The sequence below is a fragment of the Choloepus didactylus genome, chromosome 1 (genome assembly GCF_015220235.1).
Source record: "Choloepus didactylus isolate mChoDid1 chromosome 1, mChoDid1.pri, whole genome shotgun sequence".
Classification (NCBI taxonomy): domain Eukaryota; kingdom Metazoa; phylum Chordata; class Mammalia; order Pilosa; family Megalonychidae; genus Choloepus; species Choloepus didactylus.
This window is the reverse complement of record NC_051307.1, coordinates 1590268-1615936: the sequence shown is the minus strand read 5'-3', so window position 1 is coordinate 1615936 and position 25669 is coordinate 1590268. Positions and strand designations below refer to the sequence as shown.

The 25669-nt window shown below is 53.2% G+C and overlaps 1 protein-coding gene across 5 annotated transcripts in view; it reads left to right on the top strand.

The window, feature by feature from the left end:
- Nucleotides 1-25669, top strand: part of ADARB1 (adenosine deaminase RNA specific B1) — a 144271-nt gene that overhangs the window by 97565 nt on the left and 21037 nt on the right. For 3 of the 5 annotated variants that reach the window (XM_037830268.1, XM_037830286.1, XM_037830253.1), the window contains 7 exons: nt 8342-8416; nt 12154-13082; nt 16578-16692; nt 18505-18673; nt 19224-19372; nt 20468-20636; nt 23683-23864. In XM_037830268.1, coding sequence (XP_037686196.1) covers nt 8389-8416; nt 12154-13082; nt 16578-16692; nt 18505-18673; nt 19224-19372; nt 20468-20636; nt 23683-23864 — 1741 coding nt within the window. In that variant the 5' untranslated portion in view covers nt 8342-8388. Of the gene's footprint in view, nt 1-8341; nt 8417-12106; nt 13083-16577; nt 16693-18504; nt 18674-19223; nt 19373-20467; nt 20637-23682; nt 23865-24441; nt 24535-25669 lie in introns of those variants that run through there. The other 2 variants (XM_037830262.1, XM_037830277.1) reach the window with 2 other exon arrangements.

Genomic DNA, 25669 nt, shown 5'->3' with positions numbered 1-25669 from the left:
GAGGTGAAGGCTGCTTGAATGAGGCTGAGGAGGGGAGAGGAATAACGAGAAGGGGGCAGAAAAGGTTGGGGTGGTGGGGTTGGCGATGCGCTGTTGGCAGCTGAGGTGCGGTTTCCGGATGCGCTGCTTGTACTTGAGGTGCGGCTGGAAAGCTATGGAAAAAGGGGGTTAATGACTTTATTGGGACCTATGCCAGAGGGTGTTTTTAAAGCAGTATTTTGGCATGATTGGTTTACAGCCTCCTTTTTTATTAGAATAAGTGATCTTCGGTCGGCTCCTTTCTCATAGATTCTGAAGCCCCAAGTTTGACCGAGTAACCAGGAGGGATCAGTGGGGAGCTGCACTGTAAGATTAAGATGTGTGCAGGATCCCTCGCTTTCTTGGCCGAGCCAGTTAACTGTAGGGAGTTTGCACCCTGTAGGGGCCCACTTTAGGGTAAGGTAATGATCAGGAACAGGAGGCTTCCAATTAGTGGCTAATGTTTCACACCCCCAGTAGGCACAGTAGTACTCGTTGGGGGAATTACAGCACGATTTTTCAGGATTTGAGGATGGGCACATGTAATATTGGGCCTGGGGGTTACTTACCTTTCTGGCGCAGGTTTCTTCGACTCTGGGGACAAAGGTGGCGAAAGGCTTACTCGGCTCCTGGAAGAGCTTGGTGAATTTATTAGGCCGACAGGCAGAGCAGTTGGCAAACGCGCGTAAGGCGATTCCCCAAAGGATAGGCCAAAAGGTGGCAGGTGCATTAATATAAGCAGACGCATTTAGAAACGCTCCAGTGCCCATATAGGCTTCGGGGGGATGATAGACTCCAATGGCTGCGTCTTGCTCACTTTGCTTAGCTGCTTCTGCCTGGAAGTGAGCACGCCAGTCAACAAACTGACCGGGGTTAAAAATTGAACGGGCAAGCGAGGCCCAGTCTTGGGGGAGGCAATAGTTCATGGCGAGATCCTGCAGTATTCGGGAAGCGTATGGGCTACCTAACCCGTCCTCCTTGACGGCCCTGCGAAGCTGCTTGATAGTATCTGAGTCAATGGGATACCAGTCATACGGTTTCTGTGGTGTGGGGGTAAGGTTAAGAGGAAAGCAGCGAAAGGCACGAGAGAAAGGAGGACGCGCTTGCAGAGGGCTTGGCGCGGGAGTGGGGGCAGGGGGAGCGTTGCCCCAAGGATTGCCTTGAGGTGCAGAAGGCAGCCAGGGGTTGTTAGTCGGCAGGGTGGGAGGAGCGGCGGCAGCTGCCGGTAGCGGCTCCGAGGGGGAGCTCGCCGAAGGGGGAGGCGGGAGTGGGAGGCCCCAAGCGTCGCAAGATGGCGGCGCGGTGGGCGTGGCTACGACACAAGATGGTGGATCAGCCCCGCCCTGTGAAAGGGCGGGGCCCAAGGCATAAGATGGTGGACTAGCTCCGCCCTGTGGAAGGGCGGGGTAAAGCGTACGCGGTTTCCGGCCCAGCTTAGGGCTGATGTCATCGCCGGAGCATTTCCTCCCCTCGATGGAAGAAGAAGGAGGAAGTTCGCCATCTTGGCGTGGCGCAGTGTTATTTTGCTTTTTGGGAGTCACCTCGAGCGCGTTGTTAATCTGCTCGACTAAGGACTCCGTGTCCGAGTCATGATTTGAATTAATATCGCTATCTGAATCTGTTGGCTGGGTTGATAGGGCCTCTTTGGATTTAACGGGGCCTCGATCAGGGGGGAGGGAGCCTTGAAGGCAGGAGCGGATGGTTATCAGAGTGGGGAGCAAGCCGGGAGGGAAGCGCTTGCTCTCATGTTCCATGGCGTTGGTGACTCGATCAATAAGACGATCATAAATAACAGGGTCCCAAAGATGGCAAGTGGTGAGCCATGGGTTAAAGGGCAGCAGGAGGTCCCAGTATATCTGCAGCTGCCGGACAGACACTTTACAGCGATGCGTGTCTAGGAGACCCGCTAGAGCACGAACTTGAGGTGCCTGGCATGTAGATAGACGATTACCCATAGCTGAGGGGAGAGGAGGGGGAGTTGTTTACCGAGCAGAGAGAATGAGATAAACCGTGGCCTTGAGGCCGAAGGAGACGGCGAGAGCAGAAAGCAGTGCCCTTTGGCAACGGGAGCAGTCAGGGGGGGCGGTTGCAAAGAGGCACACGGCACCAAATGAGGAAAGAAAGATACAAAGAACTACAGCAAAGTAATGGAGGGGAAGAGGGAGAGCGTTAGGAGGAACGGGGGTCATAGAAGTGCGCATACAAGAGGACGAAGAGAGCGTGGGGGATACTCCTACTGGATGAAGAGAGCGTGGGGGAAGGGAGGAGCGGCCTCGGAGCAGTGAACCTCCCACGGCTCCGGAAGCGGCGAAGGAGAGGCGGCCCTTACCTTGCAGGCGAGGAAACGGGAAGCTGGAGAGGCGTCCGGGCGAGCGGGCGACCTGCCGAACTGTCGTGTGGAGACGTTCCTCACACGGGGCACCAGTTGCGGTCGGGGTTACTGCTTCTGGGGGGAGGGGCGGCCGGTAGCTGAGCCCTCAGCTCTCGGGGCTGCTTAAAGGGTACCGGCGGCGGGGGCTCTTTCCCGGAGGCGAGGGGGAGGCGGAGGACTTGGCCGGGTCCTCGGCGGGAGGCGTGCAAGGTGTGGAGGGCGGCGATAAGGACAAGACACTCTTCATCCAGTAGGAGTACGCGCCAAAGAGACTTTATTCAGGGGTGATCATAGGTTATATAGGCTGGTAAGAAGGGTAGGGCTGGAAAGGAGGTGAAGTAGCCTAAAATGGCAATATTGAAGGGAGAGGGGCTAGGATTGGTTCTGAGAGGACGCAGGAGCCGTTGCAGCGGGCGGGGGTTGTTCTGGCCACGGTGCATGCGCGCTGGCGGTGGCAGGAGTGGCCTTGGCACAAGGGAGTGTGTGGGCAAGATAGGGAAGTGAGGAAAGGGCAGTTGGGAGAAAGGCGGTTTCCTCCGGCAAGCCTCCCCTGCTCGTGACATTTTGGGTGAGGAAAAGGGAGCTGCCTTGACCTCGCTCCCCAGGCTCGGGGGGGCTGCAGAGGGCACTCACGCCCGTACCTACTACCCTCCCCAGGGGGTGATATCAGGTCCCCTGGCCCAGGCCTGGTAAGTCGAGGTACAAGCTCAGCTACCCGCAGTCTGTTATTAGTGTATTTACATCAGCTTTCTTTTGATTAAATTTAGCATGATATACACTTTTCCTTCCTTTTACTTTTAAACTGTTTGTGCCTCCATATTTAACAGGGCTTACTGTAGGCAGCATATGGTTGGGTCTTATTTTTCTATCCAATTTCCAATCTTTGTCTTTTAAATGTGGTGTTTAGACCGTTTACATTTAATGTGATTATTAAAGGGGTTTGAATCTCCAAATCTTATTTGCTTTGTATTTTTCACTTTTGTTCATTGTTCCCTTTTTCCTCTTTTTCTGCCTTCTTTTGGATTGAGTAGTTTTTATTTCCTTCATTGATTTATTTCCTATAATTCTTTGGTGTTATTTTAGTGGTTTCTTTATTGCTTATCATGCGTATCTTTAATTTATCACAGTCTACCTTCAGTAGTATCATGTGACTTCCCATACAGAGTAAGAACTTTACAGAGATATACAGGAGTTTCTCCTCCTTTGTCCTCTGCTCTAACTGCTGTCATACGCTCTATTTCTCCATATGTTGTAAATCCCACAATTCATTGTTGTGATTTTTGGCTTTAAAAAGTCAGTTTAAAAGCTGTAAATACCAGATGGCTTCACTGGTGAACTTCACCAAACATTCAAAGAAGAAATAACACCAATGGTTAATTCAAAAGAATTTAAGAGGAGGGAGCACCCCCTAAGTCACTCCACCAGACCAGCTTCACCCTAATACTAAAGCCAGATGAACGTATCACGAGAAAAGAAAATTGAAGACCAATATCCCTTATGAATATAGATACAAAAATCCTCAACAAAATGCCGGTAAACCAAATCCACCAGCACATTGAAAGAATTATACACCATGATCAAGCAGGATTTATCCCCAGAATGCAGGGGTGGGTCAACATAAGAAAATAAGAAAATTGATTAATACAATACACCACATTAATAAAATGAAGGGAAAAGAACACATGATCTTCTCTACTTAGCATTTTCAATCTTTCTTCTTTCTCGTACTTATAGAATAAATCATGTCACTTATGATTTTCTTGCCTGCCTATTCTAATGTATGTCATTTCAGGACCAGTTTCAACAGACTGTGTTTCTTCCTCTTGGTGGCTTATTTTCCTGCTGCTTTGTGTGCCTGACCATTTTTTGTTGGCGTTTGGAATTTTACCTTGTTGGGTGCTGGCTGTATAAATAGATATGTATAGTATAATCCTTAGAAGTAGTCTTGAGCTTCGCTCTGAGCTGCTCAGAAACGGTTTTCTGCCTTCGGAATTGCTGTTGCACTTGGTTAGGAGCATCAGTGCATGTTTGCTGAGGCTTCATTTTTTCCCAGTACTGGGGCAAGACCCTTCTTGGAGCTCCGCCTGCTGCTCCATCGGTTCTGGGCTTTCACTCTTGGCTGTCGGGAAGGCTCTGGCCCTGGCTGCGTGTGGGCTCCGGGGGCGGCTCCCGTGTCTTGCCAGCGCAGCAGCTCCCTCAAGCCACAGCCCTTCTGCCTGGTGCTCAGCGGAGACCTGGAGGGAAATGGCAGCCTCTGGAGCCCTCTCCCCTTTGGGGTCTGGGGTCCTGCAGCCACCCTGGCCTCTGAGTCCCTATTTCCATCTCCTCAACTCAAGCAGGTTCCCCGTCTGCAGGGGCTGCCCGCCCTGGCCGTGCCTGGAGGTGCCCTCAAGGTGGTGCCGAGGCTCCGAGGGCCCGTCCTCAGCTCCCGCGGCCCAGGGGTGGCTTCTGGTCGCTGGTTCGGGAGGGATGGTCCACCGCTCGCTCTCTCTGCACCTGCCTGGAAGTCTCTGCACACCTGCTCAGCTGAGTTACTAGTCTCTGGTCTTTATCTTTAGACCTGAAATCCAAATCCCAGTCGGAGCGCTAGTGGAAAGTTGGAAGTCGTGGTCTTATCCAGACCAAGGACAGGGAGGGGTGAGGATTTTAGGAGTCCTCCGAGAAGCGGAGTCTACGGATGCTGCGATGTAGGGGCTTGGGTGGGAACGTGGGGCTGAAGGGGTCCCCGGCACGGGCAGAGGGGAGCCTGTGAGTGCAGGAGTGAGGAGCCTTTTCCTCCGAGAAGGTTACGGGGGCGGGTGAGACCCCAGCACTGCTCCAAGTGAGGGGGTCGGGGGCCACAGCCCCTTCCCCTGAGGCCAGAGCCGAGCAGCTGAAACGCCACAGTCAGAACGAAGGCAAAGAGGCTCTTACCCACGTGTGCGCTTGGAAGTAAGAGAGAGACCGAAAGGAGACGGCCCTGTACTCAGACTGATGTTTTTCTCTTCAGTGACATAAATTCAATAAAAGCCTGACTGCCCCACTTGACGCCGTCTCCTGCGGTGCTCAGGCACCTGATGGGGGGGGGGGCTTCGTCCCGGTGCCCCCTGCTGCCTCGCCCTCCCCAGGGTCGGAGGTGGGCGGATGGCTTGGCCCCCTCTGCCTCTGCTCGCGGTGAACCTTGTGGGGAAGGGCCCCTCCCCAAATGACAAACTCCCCAGCCCCCCAGCATAGCAGAAGAAAGGAGATCGTGAGCACGAGCCCTGAAAAGAGATGCGGAAAGGATTTCTCGAGAAGGCGGCGGCCGCGGTGGGACCACCTCGTGTGCGTGTTTATTTACAGGCATCCTAAGTGAACTCTTCCACGAGATGTTCTGCGAGTGCCCCTGGAACGAGGCCCTGGTGGTGCACGCAGGGGCCGGAGCTGTGCGGCCGCAGGGAACCGGGAACCGTCTTCTCACTGACGGAGCCGTTACTCACCTGCGGAAGTGGTTTTAGACGTAACCGTGTTCCCTTGATTCTCCCAGCAGCCCTGTTGTTGTTTTTAACTTCACCTATGAAAACACTCAGACCGGAGACGATCAAAGGACGCCTGACCGCTGGGCAGAGACGCCTGGCGCGGCGCAGCGCGTAAAACCGCGGGCTCTGGGAGCAAGCCGCCCGACTCGGCGTCCTCACCTGGCAGGTGGGAGTGAGAGGAGCACCTGTCCCCGGGGCGGTCGGGGGTGAGAAGTGTGATGGTGCCTGGTTGGCACATGGTGGAGGGCCTGGCGCGTGCACCGAGGGCTGGGCACGTTTGCTAGCTGCTCCTAAATCCTGGCTTCCGTCCCCCGCCGTCAAGAGCTGCTTTTCCTCCTCTACCCAGAGGTTTTTCACTGTTCTCTCAGGGACTGCGGTGCTTGTCATCTGCACCGTGCAGTTTAGCATATAATTAATATGCTCACATACAGCTCCTCAAAATGCATGTTAGTTTTTGCATTATTGAGGAAAAGGCTTTGTGACAGACTCTCCGTGTTGGCTTTGGAGAAATGCAGTGGACCTGGAATAGCCCAAACACGTATTCTAAAAGAGGAAAAAGCCTGGAGCGTTTATCCTGCCTGATTGCAGAGCTCACAAGGCCTCCGCGTTGGTGAGGGCGAGACGTGGTGATGGGACAGAGCCGAGAGCAGAGGTGGGCCACACGCATGTAGCCGGCTGATTTTCTTCGAAGGAGCCAATGTAATGCAAGGGGGAGCAGACTACTTTCTAAATAAACGGCACTGAAATAATTGGGTATTCCTGTGTTTAAAAAAAAACAGCCTTCCTCCTTACTTCATGCCGTATGCAAAAACAGATCTAAATATAAAAACTTGTAGCAGTCACAAGAGGCAGTGTTGGTGGCCTCAGGGTAGGCAAATCCAAAATAGGACACAAATAGCACAAACCATCAAAGAAAATTGTTGCTTTAGACTTCACCAGATTTTAAAACTTTTACTCATTTAAGGCACTGGTCAGAAAATGAGAAGGCAAGCCAAAGACTGGGAGAAAATATTTCCACAACATATCCAAACAAGGACTATCTAGAATATAAAAAGAACTTTAGCAACTCAATGATAAAAAAACAATCCAATGGGCTGAGGATTTTCCAGACTCTTTTCCAAGATCCACCCCCCCCACCAAAAAAAAAAAGCTTCCAAGAGAAATGAAAATAAGCATCAACATGAATCCCTGTTCGTGAATGTTCGTAGCACAAAAAACCAACCGAGCCGCCGTGACCTGGTGAACCTCTCGTGAGATCGGGGCCGTCTGCAGTGGGGGTCGCTCACCAGTATGGAGAGCAGGACGGATACTTCCGGAACACTTGTGAATCCCACGGCCTTGTGCCAGCCCAGAGGCGTGAGACGTGTGGTCCGCCCGTCCACGATGGCGGAGGGAGGGGGGTGTCCCCGACTGAACAAGGCTGGCGGCACTTTTGGGGTGATGGCAATGGCTTGTATCTTGATGTCCTCGCCTGGCTGCGTGCGTTCACGAAAGCTCCCCAACTCAGCCCTATAAACAGGTGAATTCCATTTTACATAGACCATACTCGTTAAGGGTGATCTTTTAAAACGGCGAAGATTTGGCGATCAAAGGGCCGTGGCCCGTGACTTACGGAGAACCAGACAGTCTCCCAACTCGGGGACCCACACGGGAACCGGGAATCACATCCAGAGAACGCACCGAGCGGGCGGGAGGGCAGGGCGTGGTGCGTCCCGTCGTCCCGCCGTCCGGCGTCCCCCAGCTTCCTGCTTCCTAGCGGCAAAATCGGCGTAGGCAAAGGGCACCGCTGTTACTGTACTTACCAGTCTCGTGTGTGCCAGTCGGTCATGAGCGGTGGGTTGTAGCTGCAGCAAGATCCATCAGTCCTGGTCTTACTGACTAGGAATTGAAAAGCAGCAGCGGACTCGAGCGTCTCCTCTCAGCTCGCCCTTAGCCACTGTGTGCGCCAGGACGAGTGTTTCTTCCTGCTGAGGAGGCGGCGGTGCCCGGCACTGCCCACGGGGCCGGGCGTGCCCGTCTCGGCCTCGGTGGTTTATCTGCGGAACGGCCTGGAAACCTCTAGGTTTGCCGAGGTTGGGGCAGATGGGGAAGCCCACGGGGCCAGGCGTGCCAGTTTATTCTCTTCTGGCCTTCAGAGCGACGTTTTACAGCGGGCCTCGGTGAAGGTTAGCTAATAACTCGGGGTCCCCACGCAGACTCTGATCAGTTACGACGACGCCTGTATCCCAGTCGGATGCCTGTGGCTTTCTGAGGAAGGCGCTTTCACCGGATTAGAACATAAATCCGGGCTGACACCCCGATCTCCCCGCGTGGGATTCCTAAGTGCTGGAGAGCAGAGTGGGTGCTGGAATGCTGAGGAGACGGGGTGTTCTTGGGAGAATCATTTCCGGGGAGCACACACCTTTGTCCCTCCTGCAGTGTGTGCTCTAAATCTGGTTTCCCTGCTGTCTTTCAGACAGAAACAATCTCCGCCAGTCAAGAGACGCTCATGAGTGTTTTGCCATGGATATAGAAGATGAAGAAAACATGAGTAAGATCCAGGCCTCTCGTGTAGTACTGCCATAGCCGGTTGAAAGCTTAATGCTTTTGTAGTTATTTGATGAGACCAATTTGGGAAAAGTGGTTTTTCCAATGGCATGGCATGTTTTTTACCTGTTTACAGTGGCATGTTTCTAATTTCCGATGTATTCTCTGCAGTTGGCCAGCGTGTGCCTTTCCCCCACAGCCATGGGTGCAAGTTTGCCCTTCCTTGTCCCCACGACAACGTGGGGCCATGACTGGTGCACCCGGGGGTGAGACGGGAACCTGGAGACCAGCGTGTAAAGCCACGTGGCTGAGTGCTGGCTCACGCCGCTGCCGCGGCTCTCACACGCAGTCTGATTTTTCACCCTATACAAATCTCAGAAAACCTTTCAGATTGCTTTAATGGCTGGCCATTTGGGATAACCATACTTAAATATTTTTCTCCAAATACAGTTGCGTCTCCCTGCATTTTGAGGGAAAGGCTCATGTTTCCAAATATTTTAATGAGGCATGGCGCTGGTGCAGGCCAACGCTTAGCTTTGCACCCTTTCTCCTTTCTGTACTTCCTTCTTTGGGGCTGGGGGATTGAGAGCCTCAGGTGTTTCGTCACTCTTGGCCATTGTCTGGGAGAAGTTCCATGAACGTGCTCCTCTCTCCTGTTTTATTTTTAACCCCAGAGGAGATTTTAAATGTTCCCACAGAGGTTGTAAGAGTTCAGTAGGGAGATGACAATGAAGACATCATTTTTCTAACTAACATATAAATATAAATTTGCTTTCTTTCTTATTTTTCTCTGGAAGAACACACAATGGTAAGCGATGAGTAACATTTTCTTGAGTGTGCTTATTGATAGCAACTTACTTCAGGGCATTCCCTGTGAGCACACACAAGACCCATCAGCTGAGGTCTTGGAATTGCTCTTGTCGACCACAAATAATCCAAACGTTCGTCCAAAAATGTGTCCACGTGGTGTCACTGCTACCTGAGGTTTGTTGTGGAGAGCAGGAAGCCCGTTTGGGGCCTGTGTTTACATGAACTGTGCAGCGGATGCTCTCTTTGGTCGAAGTCAGTCATTGTGGGATGTGAGCCTAAGAAAAACAAGGTAACTCGCTGTCGGAGCACGACGTGGCCAGAGTGCTCTCTTTGCTTCTGCTTCTGTGCTGCCTTTCACGGCCTCAGTTTTTTCCAGGGTGGTTTCCCCATCAGATCCTACTCTCCAGATCTTTTTAAAAAACCCAGCCAGGTATTTTTACTGGTTAGTTCTATCGTCCATTTCCAGTTTTGCCACCATTTTAAAGAGAGGTGTGCCAGCATGCCTTGTTTTAGGAAACATCGCCTTAGGTCTGCCTGTGCCGTGTCCACGGCGAGGGGCTGCAGGTGCCCTCCCGAGGGTCCTCTTTGTCTGGGCCCTGGCAGCAGCCATCTGGTCTACCCGGAGACTTGGCATCTACCTAGATGATGCAACAACAAGGCTATTTGTCAGTGAGGGGTTTCCCTCTCCCCAGGCTGATCCCGGGATAACCTACCAAAATAAAGATTCCTTCTGGACAATTCTTCTGGAAAGATAAGCTGCGACTGTAGTGCTGCAAACTTCGAAATGTCAACCCTGTGTTTTCTATAATTTTTAAAGCAACCCAGATTTTCTCGTGCTTAATATTTACACTTACGAAAGAATGTAGCATGTCATGTGAAGGGAAAACATCTATTTAACGAAAGGCCTAATGGGGGCTCTCTCTCGCCAGCTTTAATATTTTATTTTCCTTACATACTAGCATTTTTCATGAGGTGGAACATGAGCAGAATTTCATTGCTTCTGAAGTGAGTAAAGGATGTAAAATTTATGTGAATGATATTATAGAAAGTATATGTTTCTTATGACCTTAAGATTATTTGTCAATCCAATACTGATTATTTTTATTTCTAAAAGAAACCATTTGTTTGTTTCAGAGATTTTAAAGATTTAATTACATGCATGTCAGAATACACTTATTACGATTTGACTATATTGATAAAGATTCTATTTAGCAATACAATTAAAATGTAAGTAATGATCTAGTATGTAATGTTCTTGCTCAATTTATTAATCTATCAATTTTATCTTGGCTCTACTTTTTTTTAACCTTTTGTTCCCTTTGAGCACCGAAAGGAGTAACCTATTGAGCTTTTGCTGGAGGATGTTATAAATGAAAATTTAGTGGCTATTCCATCAGCTTTGTCAACTGGGAGAAGTGGTGTGTGTGTCAGGAATATTTTGGAGGCATGATGTGCATAAAGAAAGTTTATAAGTCGCCTAAACTCTCTGCAGTACAGTGTCAGTTTTCCCACAGACTGTGTTAACCGGGGTTATTTTTTATCGTCTGCTGAGTGACGATAGTCCTGGAATTAGAGATCTTTCACTGCGAAGACGGGCAGCCCCTTTAAGCCTGCTCATGAGCAGAGCTGATGGGCATCGTTGCCGTTTTTCCCCATTGGCATAGCCTAGTGCGAGTCTATTTTTACATTAGGGAGCAGAAGTACACCCTATTGGGCCCCTGTACATTGGTTTACACCTGTAAAAAGAATTCAGTTGTTTAAAAGATTTATTATGGATTTTCACAGGCTAGTGACAGAAGGTCTTGAAATACAGTCCCACCAGCAAAACTATAAAACCCCAAGCTCAGGCCTCCGGCAGCCTGTGAAAACTAACTGTGGTATAAAAAGGAATTGTTTCTTTTTCTCTTTTTAAACAAAGATTGATAAGCCCAAAAGGAGGATCGAATTCTTTTGTTATTCCCCTTTTTCAAAATCAAGATCATGTTTATTCTGTCATGAATGTTTAGAGTTCTAAAATTATCTTCATTCATTAATTTTAAGTATAAATTGACCTTTAAAAGGTAGGGTAACCAAATTTTTCTGGAGACCCACCCAATATGTCCTTCATATACACAAAGAAAGGACAAAATTGCCAGCCTTAATTGGGAAATTAAGAAGTTGTAACCTGCAGCTTCAACTTTAAATCGTTGTGTTTTTTTTTTTCTGTATCATGGAATGTATTAGGGATTCAGAGGGAAAACAATCCCCATATATAATGAAAAGTTTTAAATGAATACTAGAAATAAGTCTTTCTCTTCTGAAAATAATGTTTAAAAAAGAGACTCTTTTACTTAATTACGTAAGCAGTTTTATGAGATTGATTCATGAACTAAATCAAATAATTGTATATGTTGACCAAATATTTTAAACCCGAAAAATTAATTTGTGAATGCATGTTTTAAAATAACACTTCCTATTCTGGAAGATGCTGAAATTTAGAACCCACAGGTAGTATAAGGGTCAATGAAATTGAAAAACTGCCCCTGTTGAAATTAAATTGTCGTTTCATTAGACTTATTAATTTATGATTTTTCTAGAGAAATTTATCAGCCCACATTGTGATAAGCTTCAATAAAGGGCCTCTGGATCTTCAGAATATCTCAGTAGGAAAAAAATTATTTTAAAGACTCACCTTTTAATGCCAAAGCAGCTGATGACATTAAATAGAAACGGCATTGTCCGTTCTTCAGCTGGATGCCGCATTACCGGGTTCAGCCAAAGTCCCCAGCTCCTGGGTTAAATCACTAGTTCCTCGTGTACAGGGCGCGGGGTGGAGCGCATGAGCACGCATCACTTAACCAGTTGCAAAGGTAGATGAAGGCATCTATAAATTTTGCATTTACAAGATCCTGCGCCGAAGGCGTTGTGAGTTACTCTTTCTGGGCACCGCAGGTTCCAGCAGCACCGACGTTAAGGAAAATCGCAATCTGGGCAACATGCCCCCCCGAGATGGCAGCCCGCCCAGGCCCGGGGAGGGGGCGCAGCTCCCCAACGGGGGCAGCAGGAAGCGGGCGCTGGAGGACGGCAGCAATGGCCACCCCAAGTTCCGGCTGAAGAAGCGGCGGCGGACGCCGGGGCCGGTGCTGCCCAAGAACGCGCTGATGCAGCTCAACGAGATCAGGCCGGGTTTGCAGTACACCCTGCTGTCCCAGACGGGGCCCGTGCACGCGCCGCTGTTCGTCATGTCGGTCGAGGTGAACGGACAGGCCTTCGAGGGCTCCGGCCCCACCAAGAAGAAAGCCAAGCTGCACGCGGCGGAGAAGGCCCTGCGGTCCTTCGTGCAGTTCCCCAATGCCTCCGAGGCCCACCTGGCCATGGGGCGGACCCTCTCGGCCAACACCGACTTCACGTCCGACCAGGCCGACTTTCCCGACGCGCTGTTCAACGGCTTCGAGACCCCCGACAGGCTGGACGCGCCGTTCTTCGTGGGTGCCAACGGGGACGACTCCTTCGGCTCCAGCGGGGACCTCAGCGTGTCCGCGTCCCCTGTCCCCGCTGGCCTGGGCCTGGGCCAGCCCCTGCTCCCAGGGCCCCCGCCCTTCCCGCCGCCCAGCGGGAAGAACCCCGTGATGATCCTGAACGAGCTGCGGCCCGGACTCAAGTACGACTTCCTCTCGGAGAGCGGTGAGAGCCACGCCAAGAGCTTCGTCATGTCGGTGGTGGTGGACGGCCGGTTCTTCGAGGGCTCGGGAAGGAACAAGAAGCTCGCCAAGGCTCGGGCTGCCCAGTCGGCCCTGGCCGCCATCTTCAACCTCCATTTGGATCAGACGCCGTCTCGCCAGCCTGTCCCCAGCGAGGGGCTTCAGTTACACTTGCCGCAGGTGAGGAGACCCCGCTGCTGCTTGGCAGTTGGGGGGTCGGGGTGCTGCTTCCTGGTGACGCACTGGGGTGGGATTTGACTTCCGTGACCGTCGCTTTCCAACTTCCCGTCGCCGTGGCCCTACCAGCAGGAGTTACAGGTGAGGGTGGCTGCCGCGGTGGCATTTGTGGGTGCCCTGGTGACGCGGTGACCACAGAGACCGGTGTGGCTCAGAGACGCACACAGGGCAGGTCACACCGGAAGCCCCCATCCTGGCAGTCTTCTCGACGGCTGAGCCTCGCTCCACAGCGCAGCCCACCCACACCTCCCTCCCAAACCCCTCCCTGTAGCGACCCTCACCCTAACAGGCCATTAGCAGGAGAAGGGGAAGGTGAGGCCCAGCGTCAGAGCTTTGCCCCCGGTTCAGGCGTTTGCCTCTGGAGGGCTCACCTGGGGCTTGTGGGCACGATGCACGATGCTGAGCACCCACCCGGGCGGGGCGTCCGGACTCCAGCATTGCTAGCTGGTGGCCCCGCTCCCGAGACAAAGGGGTCTGTGCAAGCAGATAGGGGGGCCGGGCGGCGAGCCCCTCAGGAGGGCGGAGGCAGCCGAGCCCGCTGCGGCCCACCAGTTCCCCGGGCTCCGCTCTGTGCCCAGCGTTTCCTCCCCCCAGGCGGGAGGGGGCAGCCACCCCCAGTTGTCTCAGACACCCCCTCCCCGTTAAATCAGGAAGAAGGGAGGGAGGGTTTCAGGGTCTCACGTTGGCTTAGGCGAAGGAGGAAGAGTGCAAGAAAAATAAATAATCTCCATCTCTGAATTCTAAACTTTTTTATTATCTGTTGCTGCTTTTCTTGGAAGTACAAAATTCTTCTGGTCTGATGTAGAAAATTATTCTTAGAGGGGAAAAGCTGGCTCCCTTATTCTGTTTTGTGAACATACTGTTCAATTTGAAGATAAAGTATGTATTCCCTGTCATCAGGACTCAAAATCGACAGAAAGGATGCTCACTGCTCGGGAGTCCAAGGGTGCTTGGCCTTCGGATGCGGTGGACTGACCTCCCCACTGCTGTCCTTGACCTGACCTGGCGTTCTCAGTTTTAAAAGAAGGAATTTTTTTTCTTTTGCTTAAGGCAGCAAAATACAACGTCAATATAAAATAACCTGTTCGACATATTTTACTGATTTCCTTATGAACCAAATAATTGCTTCCTGTATTAACCTGTTTTTAATGTCACTAATGAGAATTATGAGTCCGTTTATAATTTTACAAGCCGGTGGCACTGGATCCGGAGTGATTATTTTTCAGCTGACTGTTGGCTGAAATATTCTGCCTCGGTGCCAACAGCCTCTCGGGTGCCCTGTCCCCCTCAGAGGCTGGGCCTCCGCTGCCGGGTTTCCCACGGGGCCTGGTGCCCCCCGGCGCCGCCGAGAGGAGCCGCACCTGAGTGGGGCAGGGACCCCGCCGCCCGGGCGGCTGTGGATTTCTAGGATGTGTCTGCAGCCCCTTCCCTCAGCCTCGCCTGGCGCTGAGCTCTGGATTCGGGGCCTCTATCCCCGGGAGCCACCAGGCTTGTGGGGCGGGGAGCTGGGTTTGCCCCCCACTGCCTTTTCTGTGCACCCCTCCCCTGCCCACGGGGGCTCCCGCCACGGGTGGCTCAGGCTTGTCCTGTTGACTTTATCACGGGCCCCATGGTCTTTGGGCTGGAAATTTCAGGACATGCGTTCTGGAGCGGGTGACAGATTCCCCCGCTTTGCTGGAGTAAAGACTTCGTAGACCCTCCCGGCCTGGTGTTCCACTGTGGCATCGGCGCGGCCTTCGTGAGCTTGTAAAACCAGACATTGACCACACGGTGACTTGCAGAGTCCATTGCGGGTTTTATTAATAAACACCACAACCGAGCCGAGCTCCCAGGAAGCCTTTCCCTGCTCCCGACGGGCACCGTGGGAGATGGCAGCACCCAGGGCTGGTACGGTGTGGGTGTTACCCTAAAAGCGTGGTGCTTTGTCGCTGCCTCTGCCCACCCCCCCAAATGGCTTCCTTGGCCGCGGGTAGGTGAGACCGCGATCCCCTTACGGGCACCCAGGAGCCGGCCATGCACCCCACAGGCCAGCAGGTGGGGTCTCAGCGCGCCCGCCGTGACCCGCTGCCTCTGAGCCTCCCCTCGTGGGAAACAGAAACTCACCTCCAGCTCCCCCCGCCTCGGTCACTACTTCCCCTCCGTGTAGATTTGGACGCTTGTCCTTTTCCTTACGGCCTCGGCGCCCTGCCCCTTATAGGCCCTGCCTTCTGGTCACAGTTTTATGCCCTTCTCTTGCTCGTGTCCCTGTCACAGACCCCCACCCACAGATGCACAGCAGGACTGGGGTCCCGTCCCCGACACCCTTCCCTCTGCCACCCCAGATGCCTTGTCCTGGGGCTCGGTGACTTGCCAGGGTGACGGGGAAACCTGCTGGCAGCTACACTGTCTTCAAGTAAGTCATCTTCAGGACAAGTGGTTGACTTTTTTGTTCATTTTGGAGGTATTTAGAAGGGCAGAGCTCAGGGCATAGCACTGTCAAGACAAGTTTTGGGGGTTCATCACCCCACCCTCTCCTTAGTCATTGTTTCCAAGAACACAGGGTCCGCCACATCCAAAATTCGTGATACCCAGCATAAGCCATAAGCCATAAAGATGGGGCCACGTCCCAAACCCTGATAGACAGCTTTGCTGCCGGGAGCGGCCCTCTGTCCCCCGGATGTCCAGTCTGAGATGGCCAGTCCACCTGCCCCACCTGCAGCCCCCGTCCATCGCCGTGGTGCTCGGTCCGAGCGAGCCCTACGCCGGCAGGTTCCGCACGAGCCCGTTTCTGGTGTAGTGAACTGAGCAGCACACGCTTGTTCAGAGATGCTAAGATAAGTTATTGAATGCCTTGGGGTGCTGCGGGAGGCTTAGTAATTCCTGCATCCGGTCGTGCCCTCAGACTGCTGTGCCCTCTTGGCCGTGATTTGGAAATCACACCCTGGAGCGCGCTGCCTGGCTGCCTGGCCTGGTGTGGTTCGCAAGCCGCTTTAGCTGGGCCAGGAGTGGACACGAGAGGAGCTTGCCCACTCTCTCCACAGCAGTGCAGCCGTGGACCCCGCGGGGGCTCTGGGGCTCCTTGGGGAGCAGAAACAGAGGGCGGGCGGTGGGAGCTGAGACGCGAGTGCCCCTCCTCGTCTCGGTCTCCTCATCTGAACGCAGGGCCGCGGGCACTGAGCCCGGCTCACAGGGTCCTGAGGACAGAGGGACAGAGGGACGACTGTCCTCGTGGGGGTCCCAGCCGGAGCTTGGTGTGATCCCGGGCCTCTGTTGCCAAGGACCTTCTGGGTGACAGAAACCACCCACCACCCCCACTGGACACATTTCCCTGGTGTGTGTCCAGGGCAGAGAGGCCTGTGGAGTCCCTCTGCCGGGCGGCGGGGGCAGCGTCCACTCAGGGGCATCTCCAGCCCCCAGGAGTGCGCAGCGCTGCCTGACGCTCGCCTCTGTGGCCCTCAGGTGCTAGCGGACGCCGTGGCGCGCCTGGTTCTGGACAAATTCGGTGATCTGACCGACAACTTCTCGTCCCCTCACGCACGCAGGAAAGTCCTTGCCGGGATTGTCATGACAACAGGTAAAAACGGGCGTGGTATTTAACCTGTGACCCCTCGTTCCATTGCTGACACGTGAGGAAGGCTGCGCGTATCAGCGTCACCGCGACGCGAACGGGAAGTGTTTCCCCCTTCGGGTGGCCCGTCGTGTCGCGCGTGTGGTGGCTGCCCACAAGGAGAGAGGGTGCTCCGTGTGAGTTGTGTGTGGTTCCCGTCCCTTTAGTCATCTGCATGGTCTCAGTCGCTCTGAGACATGGGACAGAAAATGCAGGAGACTAATTCCTGCTTCCACACGTCTGATTTATTGGTTCACGGAAATGCTGCGGGTAACTGTGTGGCTTGTATGGGGAGGAGAAAGCTTCAGCAGGAATAGAAATCCGTGGGGAAAAGCACGATTTCAGATGGCAGAGGAAGCCCTATAAAACCCACCTAGAGGTTCCCAGTGGCGAGAGGACTCCTCCCCAGAACCCTCTCCCCACCCCGGGGGTGAGAGCCGTTGGCAGTTTGTCCTGGGGGAAGAAAGCCTCACCCTCGGCTGGTGCCCGGGCCCAGCCTGGGGTCGCTGGTGGGGCTGGGGGCTCAAGGAGAGGGTCTCCCCCACTGTGGGGGGTTGTTCCGGGCCCTGGTTTTGGGCCATCTCCACAGGATCTGCTCAGCCCAGCCTGAGCCTTGGCCGGGGAGGGAGGGAGCTGGGAGCAGTTTACTGTCCACACCTGCGGCCAGGGTCTCGGGTGGTCACCTGGGGCCCATCACATTGGAGGCGAGTCACCTGTGTCAGATTAGGGACAGGACGTTATCCTGGAATCCCCAGTCAACCCCGCTTGCTGCCTGAGGAAATAATGAGAACTGTTTTCACAACGAGCCTCTCCTTGTTTCACGTCTTACCTTTGGCACAGGTAAGAGTCTGTGAGGGTAGGAGCGAGTACTGTGGACACCGGCCGTGCCTGGCACCCGAATCACTCTCTTCTCCGCCATCTCTTCACAAGTGTCACTTCCATTATTAAAAGAGCCGAGGCCCTGCGTGCCCCACTGGCAGGCATGAGCTGGGGTGGCCCCGACCTGGGTTTTAGGAGAGATGCGCCCCTCCTGGTGTGCATTTCACGTGGGGCCGTCCGCTCCCAGCCAGGATGCGACCCTGGTGTGTCCACACGTGACGCCGTGTCGCAGGCCCGGGCGTGGGTTCTGGTGTCAGATGCCGGCTCGGGCGGCCGTCACTGGCCGAATGACCCGCAGGTGGCCTACCTCCGAGGACGCCGTGGGTGGGCTCCACGCGAGGACAGTTAGCAGACACTTCACAAAGTCGGTCAGCACTTGCCATCCGGGCTGCTCACGTCCCGGCTGCAATAGTGGGTTCACTTCACTAATTAATGCCAGAATTATCCTCCCGAGGTTCACCAGGCTTACAGTTCATTCTCCGTACAGCCGGCTGGTGATAAACATTACCAATCAAAACCCGGGGATTCCGTCTCCCTTGCCTTACGCCGTCGCCCCCGTCCCCTCGGTGCCTTGGCATTTCACATCCAGAGGAGCTGCCACACTCGTTAGCGTCCCCGTTTCCCACCCGCACACCAGAGGTGACTGTCCAAGGACAGAACGTTGCCTTCCAGAGGAAAGCGCTTCATAAATTTCAGAATCTTTACGCTGAGTAGCGAGGAAGGGTAACTTCCCGGAAACGTCATGGCTGCGACCTCGAGAAGAGGTCGGGCACCGCCCCTCAGTTTGCGCAGGTAAGAATCGGGTGTAAAAGGTGCGTGTGACGAGCTCCCTGCGGCTCGGACGGAGATGGCCCCCCGTGAGGCGCCGCAAGGTGGGGTAACCTCCCTCCTGCTTTCCAGGCTCGGACATTAAAGATGCCAAGGTGGTAAGTGTCTCCACGGGGACCAAGTGCATCAACGGCGAGTACATGAGCGACCGGGGCCTGGCGCTCAACGACTGCCACGCGGAGATCGTCTCGCGGCGGGCACTGCTGCGGTTCCTGTACGCCCAGCTGGAGCTCTACGTGAAGTGAGTCGAGCAGGGAGCGGGGAGGGGGCTCCTTCCCACGCAGCCTCTCCCCCCAGACCACGCTGCCCACCTGCCGCTCCCACGGCCTGAGACCTCGGTGGCTGGGGGGACGTGGTCAGCCGCGAGGGGCTCCCCCGGTCTCCCGTGACGTGGGCTGTTACCAAATCTCACGAGAAACACAACGCGGCCCTGGAGTCGGGTCTGCGGTGCGGCCACGGGCTGCTGCTTTATGCGGCAGAGATGTACCCAGAACTCCCTAAACGGCCTTGTAAAGACGGTCATTTTTCTTCTGGTCACTGCTTAGAAACAGTTGACCGTGCGTCTCGGCCACCTCCCTCGTCGAGCCGCGTGCTCCCACGTAGACGACACGTCCACCGTCGAGTGGCCAGAACGGTGTTAACGACCGTTAACATTTAAAACAAAAATTCCAGACCGGACTTCCCTTTACCTGGCTGAAAGCACCGAGTTGGACACTATTTTAAATTTCAGTAGGCTCAGTTTTTGGCTGTGTACAGCTTCCAACTTTATTTTGCAATTTGTTTCCTTCCAGTAACAAAGATGATCAAAAAAGATCCATCTTTCAGAAATCAGAGCGAGGAGGCTTTAAGCTGAAGGAGAATGTGCAGTTTCACCTTTATATCAGCACCTCTCCCTGTGGCGACGCCAGGATCTTCTCACCACACGAACCAGTTCTGGAAGGTGTGGCCCTGGGCCCCGTAAGATCAGCACCGGCCCTCGGGAGAGCTCACGGTTCTGTAGTCACCGGGAGAAGAGCAAACCTACACGAAAATCCTTATTTTTCCTTTTTTACTTTCAGCGTTGGATATGGGTCTGAGGAGTGTCTGTGTAAAACATGAGGTTTTTTTTTTGCAATTAAAAAGTTCATCAAAATTGTAAGGAAAGAAAAACATTAATTCTAAATAATCAAGTAGCTACAATGGAGTGAGGATCATCAAAATTGTAGCAACGTTCAAATTGGATACTGTGTATCTCTCAGTCACAGTCCTGAGTGAACCCCCGTATTCCTGAGGAGCTGTAATTTAATAAGCAGGTAGTAGAGTATTGGACCGGTATTTCCAAGCAGGATAGAGACTAATGGAAAGCGAGGCAGCTATTGCTCTCAGATTTTGTTTCCTCTTTCTTCCCATATGAGGTTAGCTGTTTATTTTTGTGGTAATTTCTATCCACATCCCCTTTCCTCAGCTTAAGAATTACCTAGTCCAAATAGAATTTTTATTACATCATTTTCCTTGGTTATGAAAGCAGTACATATCCACTGTAGAAAACTGCTTAAATGGTTTCAAAATATGAGAAAGAAAATGAAAATCACCCACACATACATAACCCACAGGTAATTGCCATGGGTGTTTTGGCATGCTGCCTATAAATTTACTTCTGCATCCCTCTAGATTCTTTTTTGAAAATGTAAACATACAGAAAATTATAATACAACAAATACTCAAGCATTCATCGCTGGGTATTAGCAAATGTCAGCACTTTGTTATATTAACTTCAGCACATTTTTAATCATAGAAATAAATCTTTTCAGATAAAATAGGAACCCCCTTTTCTCCCCATCCCAGAGGAGACCACTTTCGTGCATTTGGTTTGTATCATATCCTCCTGCCCGATTTTACAAGCTTGTATGTAGATTGTGTGTGTGTGTGTGTATGAGAAGGTGTGCACACATGCACAAACTTTATTTTAAACTGCATGGCATTGTTAGATAAATTGTTCTGATGAATCAAGTGGAGACTTCTCCCGTGGGTTTTTAACCCTGTCCTTGCCTCTCAGAACCAGCAGACAGACATCCGAACCGGAAGGCGAGGGGGCAGCTGCGGACGAAAATAGAGTCCGGCGAGGGCACGATCCCCGTGCGCTCCAGCGCCAGCCTGCAGACGTGGGACGGGGTGCTGCAGGGGGAGAGGCTGCTCACCATGTCCTGTAGCGACAAGATCGCGAGGTACGGGGCCCGGGGCAGGGCGGGGGCCCCGGGGAGCTGCTTGGCCCCGGACGGTGCTGAGGAGGCCGCCGGGGCGAGAAGGGCTGGCAGGAGGCGCCCCGCCCTGTCCTTCCTCACGTGCGCAGTTCTGGGGTGCTTGGTGCACGGCAGCGTTGTAAAATGAGCTGCTCCCGGGGAAGTTGGAAGGTTTCCTGTTTGCTAGTAGATGCAGCCCTGCTGGCCCGTGTGCCATTCATTTGCAGTGCAGTTCTTACATTTGCAGTTTTTGAATAACGGGGAGCACACCGTGGTCGTCGTTTTCTCCGTGCAGAGCGCCCTGGCTGAAGTGGGGGGCTGCAGGTGCACTTCCTCCAGCCCCCGTTCACCAGGAGAGGCGAGGCCCTCGGCAGCCGGGTCAGATGTCAGCAGATCCGTTCCTTCAGCTGCTGGCATGAGTCCCATCGGTCCTTCTTTTGTTTTTATTTCTTAACCAGATTTGAAAAGTGAACATGCACCGATGGCAGCACGCTCGGTGTACGAGAGCACGTTAGACGCAGCTCCTCCTTCCCCTGGGTGCCCCGTGTGGACCCTCTGTTAGCAGATCTCGTCCGTCCGCTGGAGGTGGCCTCAGCGGACACACGCTTGGGCCACCCCTCTCGCGGGTGCATAAGCCTTTTGGGTTGATTTTCTTTTTTTAAGCTTTTTATTTTAAAGTACTTTCAAAATTACAGGACAGTTGCAAAAATAATACAAACCCCATTTGGAGAACTGCAGCTTGCCTCCATGTCCCTCCACGTCCCTTCTTGCCACATTTGTGGTCTATTTGGGTTTATCCTGTTTGGACTTTGTTGAGCATCTTAGATGTGTAGATTCACATTTCTTATTAAATTTAGAAGGTTTTTGCCATTATTTCCTTGAATATTCTGTCTGTTGCTTTCTCTGTGTTTGCTTTTGGGATCCCCACAGTGCTTGTACAGGCTCAGCTTGTTTGATTACTCTTCGCTTTATTGAGCTTTGCAGATACTGCATTTTAACAAATTGAAGGTTTGTTAAGACCTGCGTGTCACACAAGTGCTCGCTTGTGCTCACTTCGCGTCTCTCCGTCACATTTTAGTTAAGGTATATGCATTGTTTTTCAGACATAATGCTCTTGCACATTAGTGTGCTGCAGTGTAGTATAGATTTGACTTTTTCATGCGCTGGGAACCCACACAGCTCGCGTGGCTCGCTTTATTGCGGTATCGCCCTGTTGCAGTGGGCCGGAAGCAAAACCACAGGGTCTCCGGGTGTCTCGAGGTGCTCGAGCCCGTAGGGTTCGCTGGAAGGTGCCCGCAGGGGCCGCAGGCTCCGCTCACGGTTCCTCACTCTCTCTGCCCCGCGGGCTGGGCGATTTCCATCGTCTGAGATTCCCTGCCCAGTCTGCTCCCCGGCAGGGCTTCTCCACACGGGGTTTAGGGAGCAGCTCCAGGCCTGCAGGGGTGACGGGGCGGGGGAGGCAGCGAGCGCTGGGGCCGCAGGCCTGACCCCGTGAGGTCACCAGAGAGAGGGAGGGCAGGGGAGGGGGCGAGGCCGGGGACGCGCAGGGCACCCACACCGAGGGACCGAGGGCCTGGGCACCCCTCCTCTCCCCACCCCACCACGATCCAGCGGGAGGTCCTGCCCGGAGTGACAGCCACAGGGAAGACTGGGGAGGGGGGTATGGGAACGCTGTGCTCGCTGCAGGGTTCGTCTGTAAAACTACAACTTCTCTATTAATAAAAAAATTAGTTTTGTAGAAAGTCCTGCGGGGTTGCCAGCTGTGGCCCAGCACCTGCCTGGAGCCGGGTCGCCCTGCAGGACATCGACCCACCCCCTCTAAAGCCAGTGGCTGCTTCTCTGCACCTGGAGGGACCCCTGCCCCTCGCCGTGGCCCCAGGCTGCGCACCCCCATCCTTTCCACCAGAGCCTGCTCTTTCCCGCAGTCGAGTTCCCACCTTTTCCTCTCCGCCTGGCTGTCTTCTTACTGCTCGTTCCCACAGGTGCCAGGGGCACACGGGCCTGCCCTTGTCCCCCTGTTTCAAGGCCACCTGTAAGAACAATCATTTTTGTTCAAAGTAATAAAACAAAGATGAACTTTTCCTTTCTATTTTTCCAACAAGTTTCTGACAAGAGCCTTTTATGGGGCCACCGATGCGTTTATTTAGACCTCGTCCTTAGTCGTCATGTCTTCACGGGAAAAGATGGTGGCAACAAGTCACTCCACGCTGAAAATCAGATTTTCCTTTAAGATTTTAAATGCTCAGTCAGTGTTATTTTACTTACTGCTTTTTTTTCTCAATACAGTTTTATTGAGATATATTCACACACCATAGAAACCCTCTGAGTATACAGTCACTGGCTCCTAGGATCACCACATAGTTGTGCACACATCCTCATGATCAATTTTAGAACATTTTCATTACTCCAGAAAAGAAATAGAAATTTAAAAAAAAACAAATCCTCCAGAACCCTTATTACCCCTATTATTAACCCATAGTATTGGTGCAGTGTATTTGTTACTGTTGATGAAAGAGTTAAGATCTTACTGTTAAGTCAAGTCCATAGTTTGCAATGGGTGCATTTTTCCCATATACCTCTCTACTGTTAACTCCTTCTACTAATGTCATACGTTTGCGCCAGTTCGTGAAAGAACAACTTTATATTTGTGCAGTTAATCGTGGACATTGTCCGCCACGAGATTCACCATGTTATATTCTCCCTTGTTTTAGCCTCCAGCTTTCGTTCTGGTGACACACGTGACCCTAAACTTCCCCATTCCCCACACGCACACGCCCTTCAGCACTGTTAGTTATTCTCACAGGAACATGTTACCATCACCTCTGTCCCTCTCCAGCCGCGTGAGCTCAGCCCGGTGAACACTGCGCGTGGGTGACGTGCCGCTCTCTCGCTGGCCGACCCCTCGCAGCACGCGCCGCGCGACCGTCTGCTGGGAGGGCAGGGGAGGGCAGGGGAGGATGGACGCCGCCGCCCTGCCCGCGACCCCCACCTGCCTCGGGTGCTCACGCCCCGTGTGACTGTCGCCCTGCAGGTGGAACGTGGTGGGCATCCAGGGGTCCCTGCTGAGCCTCTTCGTGGAGCCGATTTACTTCTCCAGCATCATCCTGGGCAGCCTGTACCATGGGGACCACCTGTCCCGGGCCATGTACCAGCGCATCGCCGGCATCGAGGCCCTGCCGCCGCTCTACAGCCTCAGCAAGCCCCTGCTCAGCGGCAAGTGCCCTAGCGCCGGCTCCGCGGCCCCGGGGGGTAACGGTGACCTGCCGTGTCTGGGTCCTTAGGAATTAAGTAGGTGCTCTGTGACTGTTCAGGGGCCACAGGGCCGTTCTCCAGGGGATGCAGGGATCCTCGGCCGGCTCGGGGACCCGGGGGAGCCTTGGCTCCAAGGCCTCTTGGACAAGCCCCTCTGCCAGCTCGGTCTGCCCTGCGGGTGGAAACGGCGCATCACAGCGGAGCCCACGCCCTGAATGGGCCGCTCCGGGGCTCCCCGCGTGCATCGTGCTTTCGGGACGTAGGGCTCAGCAGCGGAGGCTCGGGGGTGCCGTGACAGCGGTGGCTTCCCAAGGCCCCTTGGGGCTGGGGATTGCCGAACGTGTGTCCATCGCTGTCGGAAGCCCCCACGGTGGGGTCCCCAGGCCCCGCTGCCTTGGGAACCCACCCGGAGCCCCTGGAGGCCCTGGGGGGCTGGGGCGGGCGTCGGGGCGTGCACTTAGGACGATGTGTCACTGATGTTTCGGGGCGTCTCGCACCCACTCTTTATGCCCCTTATTACTGTTTGTGTTTTTTTTAGAATTTCGGTGGCTAGCGGTAAAGTGCACAAGCGCTTTTGAATTCCAGGGTCCTAACTTCTAAGCTCATCCTTATTTAAAAGGACACAGTTCAGGTATCCTCTTCATTTTAAGAATATTGTTTAACTTACCTTTTTTTAAGCTCAAAACTAAAATCCTAATCCTAATCCTAAATTAGCTGCGTTTCTCCTTGGCGGGCGGTGCCCCTTGCCCTGCCGAGTGTGCCCCCGCATGTCTGCCTGGGGGGACAGGCGCCTGCCTCCAGAAACTGACTCGGATCAAGTTCTACAGCCTCCTGACCGCACCAGCATTCTTTAGTAAAAATAAAGTAGACGGCGGTAAAATTGGATGGTGGTTAAATGGTTAGATTGGAATTGTGACATCGATTCCGTGAAACGTCCATGGGAGGATACAAAAGGAAGTGTCCGCACCTCGCTGTGTACCAGCATGTGAATTTCTCGCGAGTCAGAGAATAATTTTCCCTATTTGTTCTCTATAGTCTACGTTTGAGGGGAGCACATTCAATTTTATTTCGGCTGTCGCTTGTCTTTTGTATTTGTAGGTATTTAAGACATTGTATGTGAAATAGACGGCATGCAGAAGATGCCCAGAAAGGGTTGCTAGTTTGTGCCTCGATGGCGAGGACTACAGATGTAGAATCTGGAAAGATGTGATCATTTTGCCCATAGAATATTCCAGAATGTTGAAAGTAGAACTCATTTATAGAAGTCAGATGTATTTTTATCATATGATATGTGTAGGAAGTACGTATATCTACACACACACACACACACACAGAGAGACATCAAGAAGCACTGTTTGCAAGATAGAGACTCTAAAGCTTCTAAAATATATATTTCATGGTTTTAGAAAACGTGTCATCTAACAAAAGTGAACAATCTGCCTGCACCCCCCCTGCTGCCGCCTCCAGCCCAGCATCCTACAGCAATAACAATCGTTTTCTGCTCACGTCCCCCGAGGCACGTGCTCTCCCCGGGCTCAGGGGCCTCCCGGGGGCTGCCCAGGCCCCAGCCGTGGCCGCAGCCTCGCCCCGCGTCATCTGTGCAGTGATGGGGACGGAGCAGGGGCACGAGTGTGTCTAGTTCTGTGCAAGCCCAGGGCCCCGCTGAGGCTTAAACGAGCAGGACGCTCCCGAAGGCCGAGCCGGCTGCCAGCCACCCTGGTGTTGGTCTGTTCTGAAACGCAGACAGTTTGAGGTGTGCTGTTTAG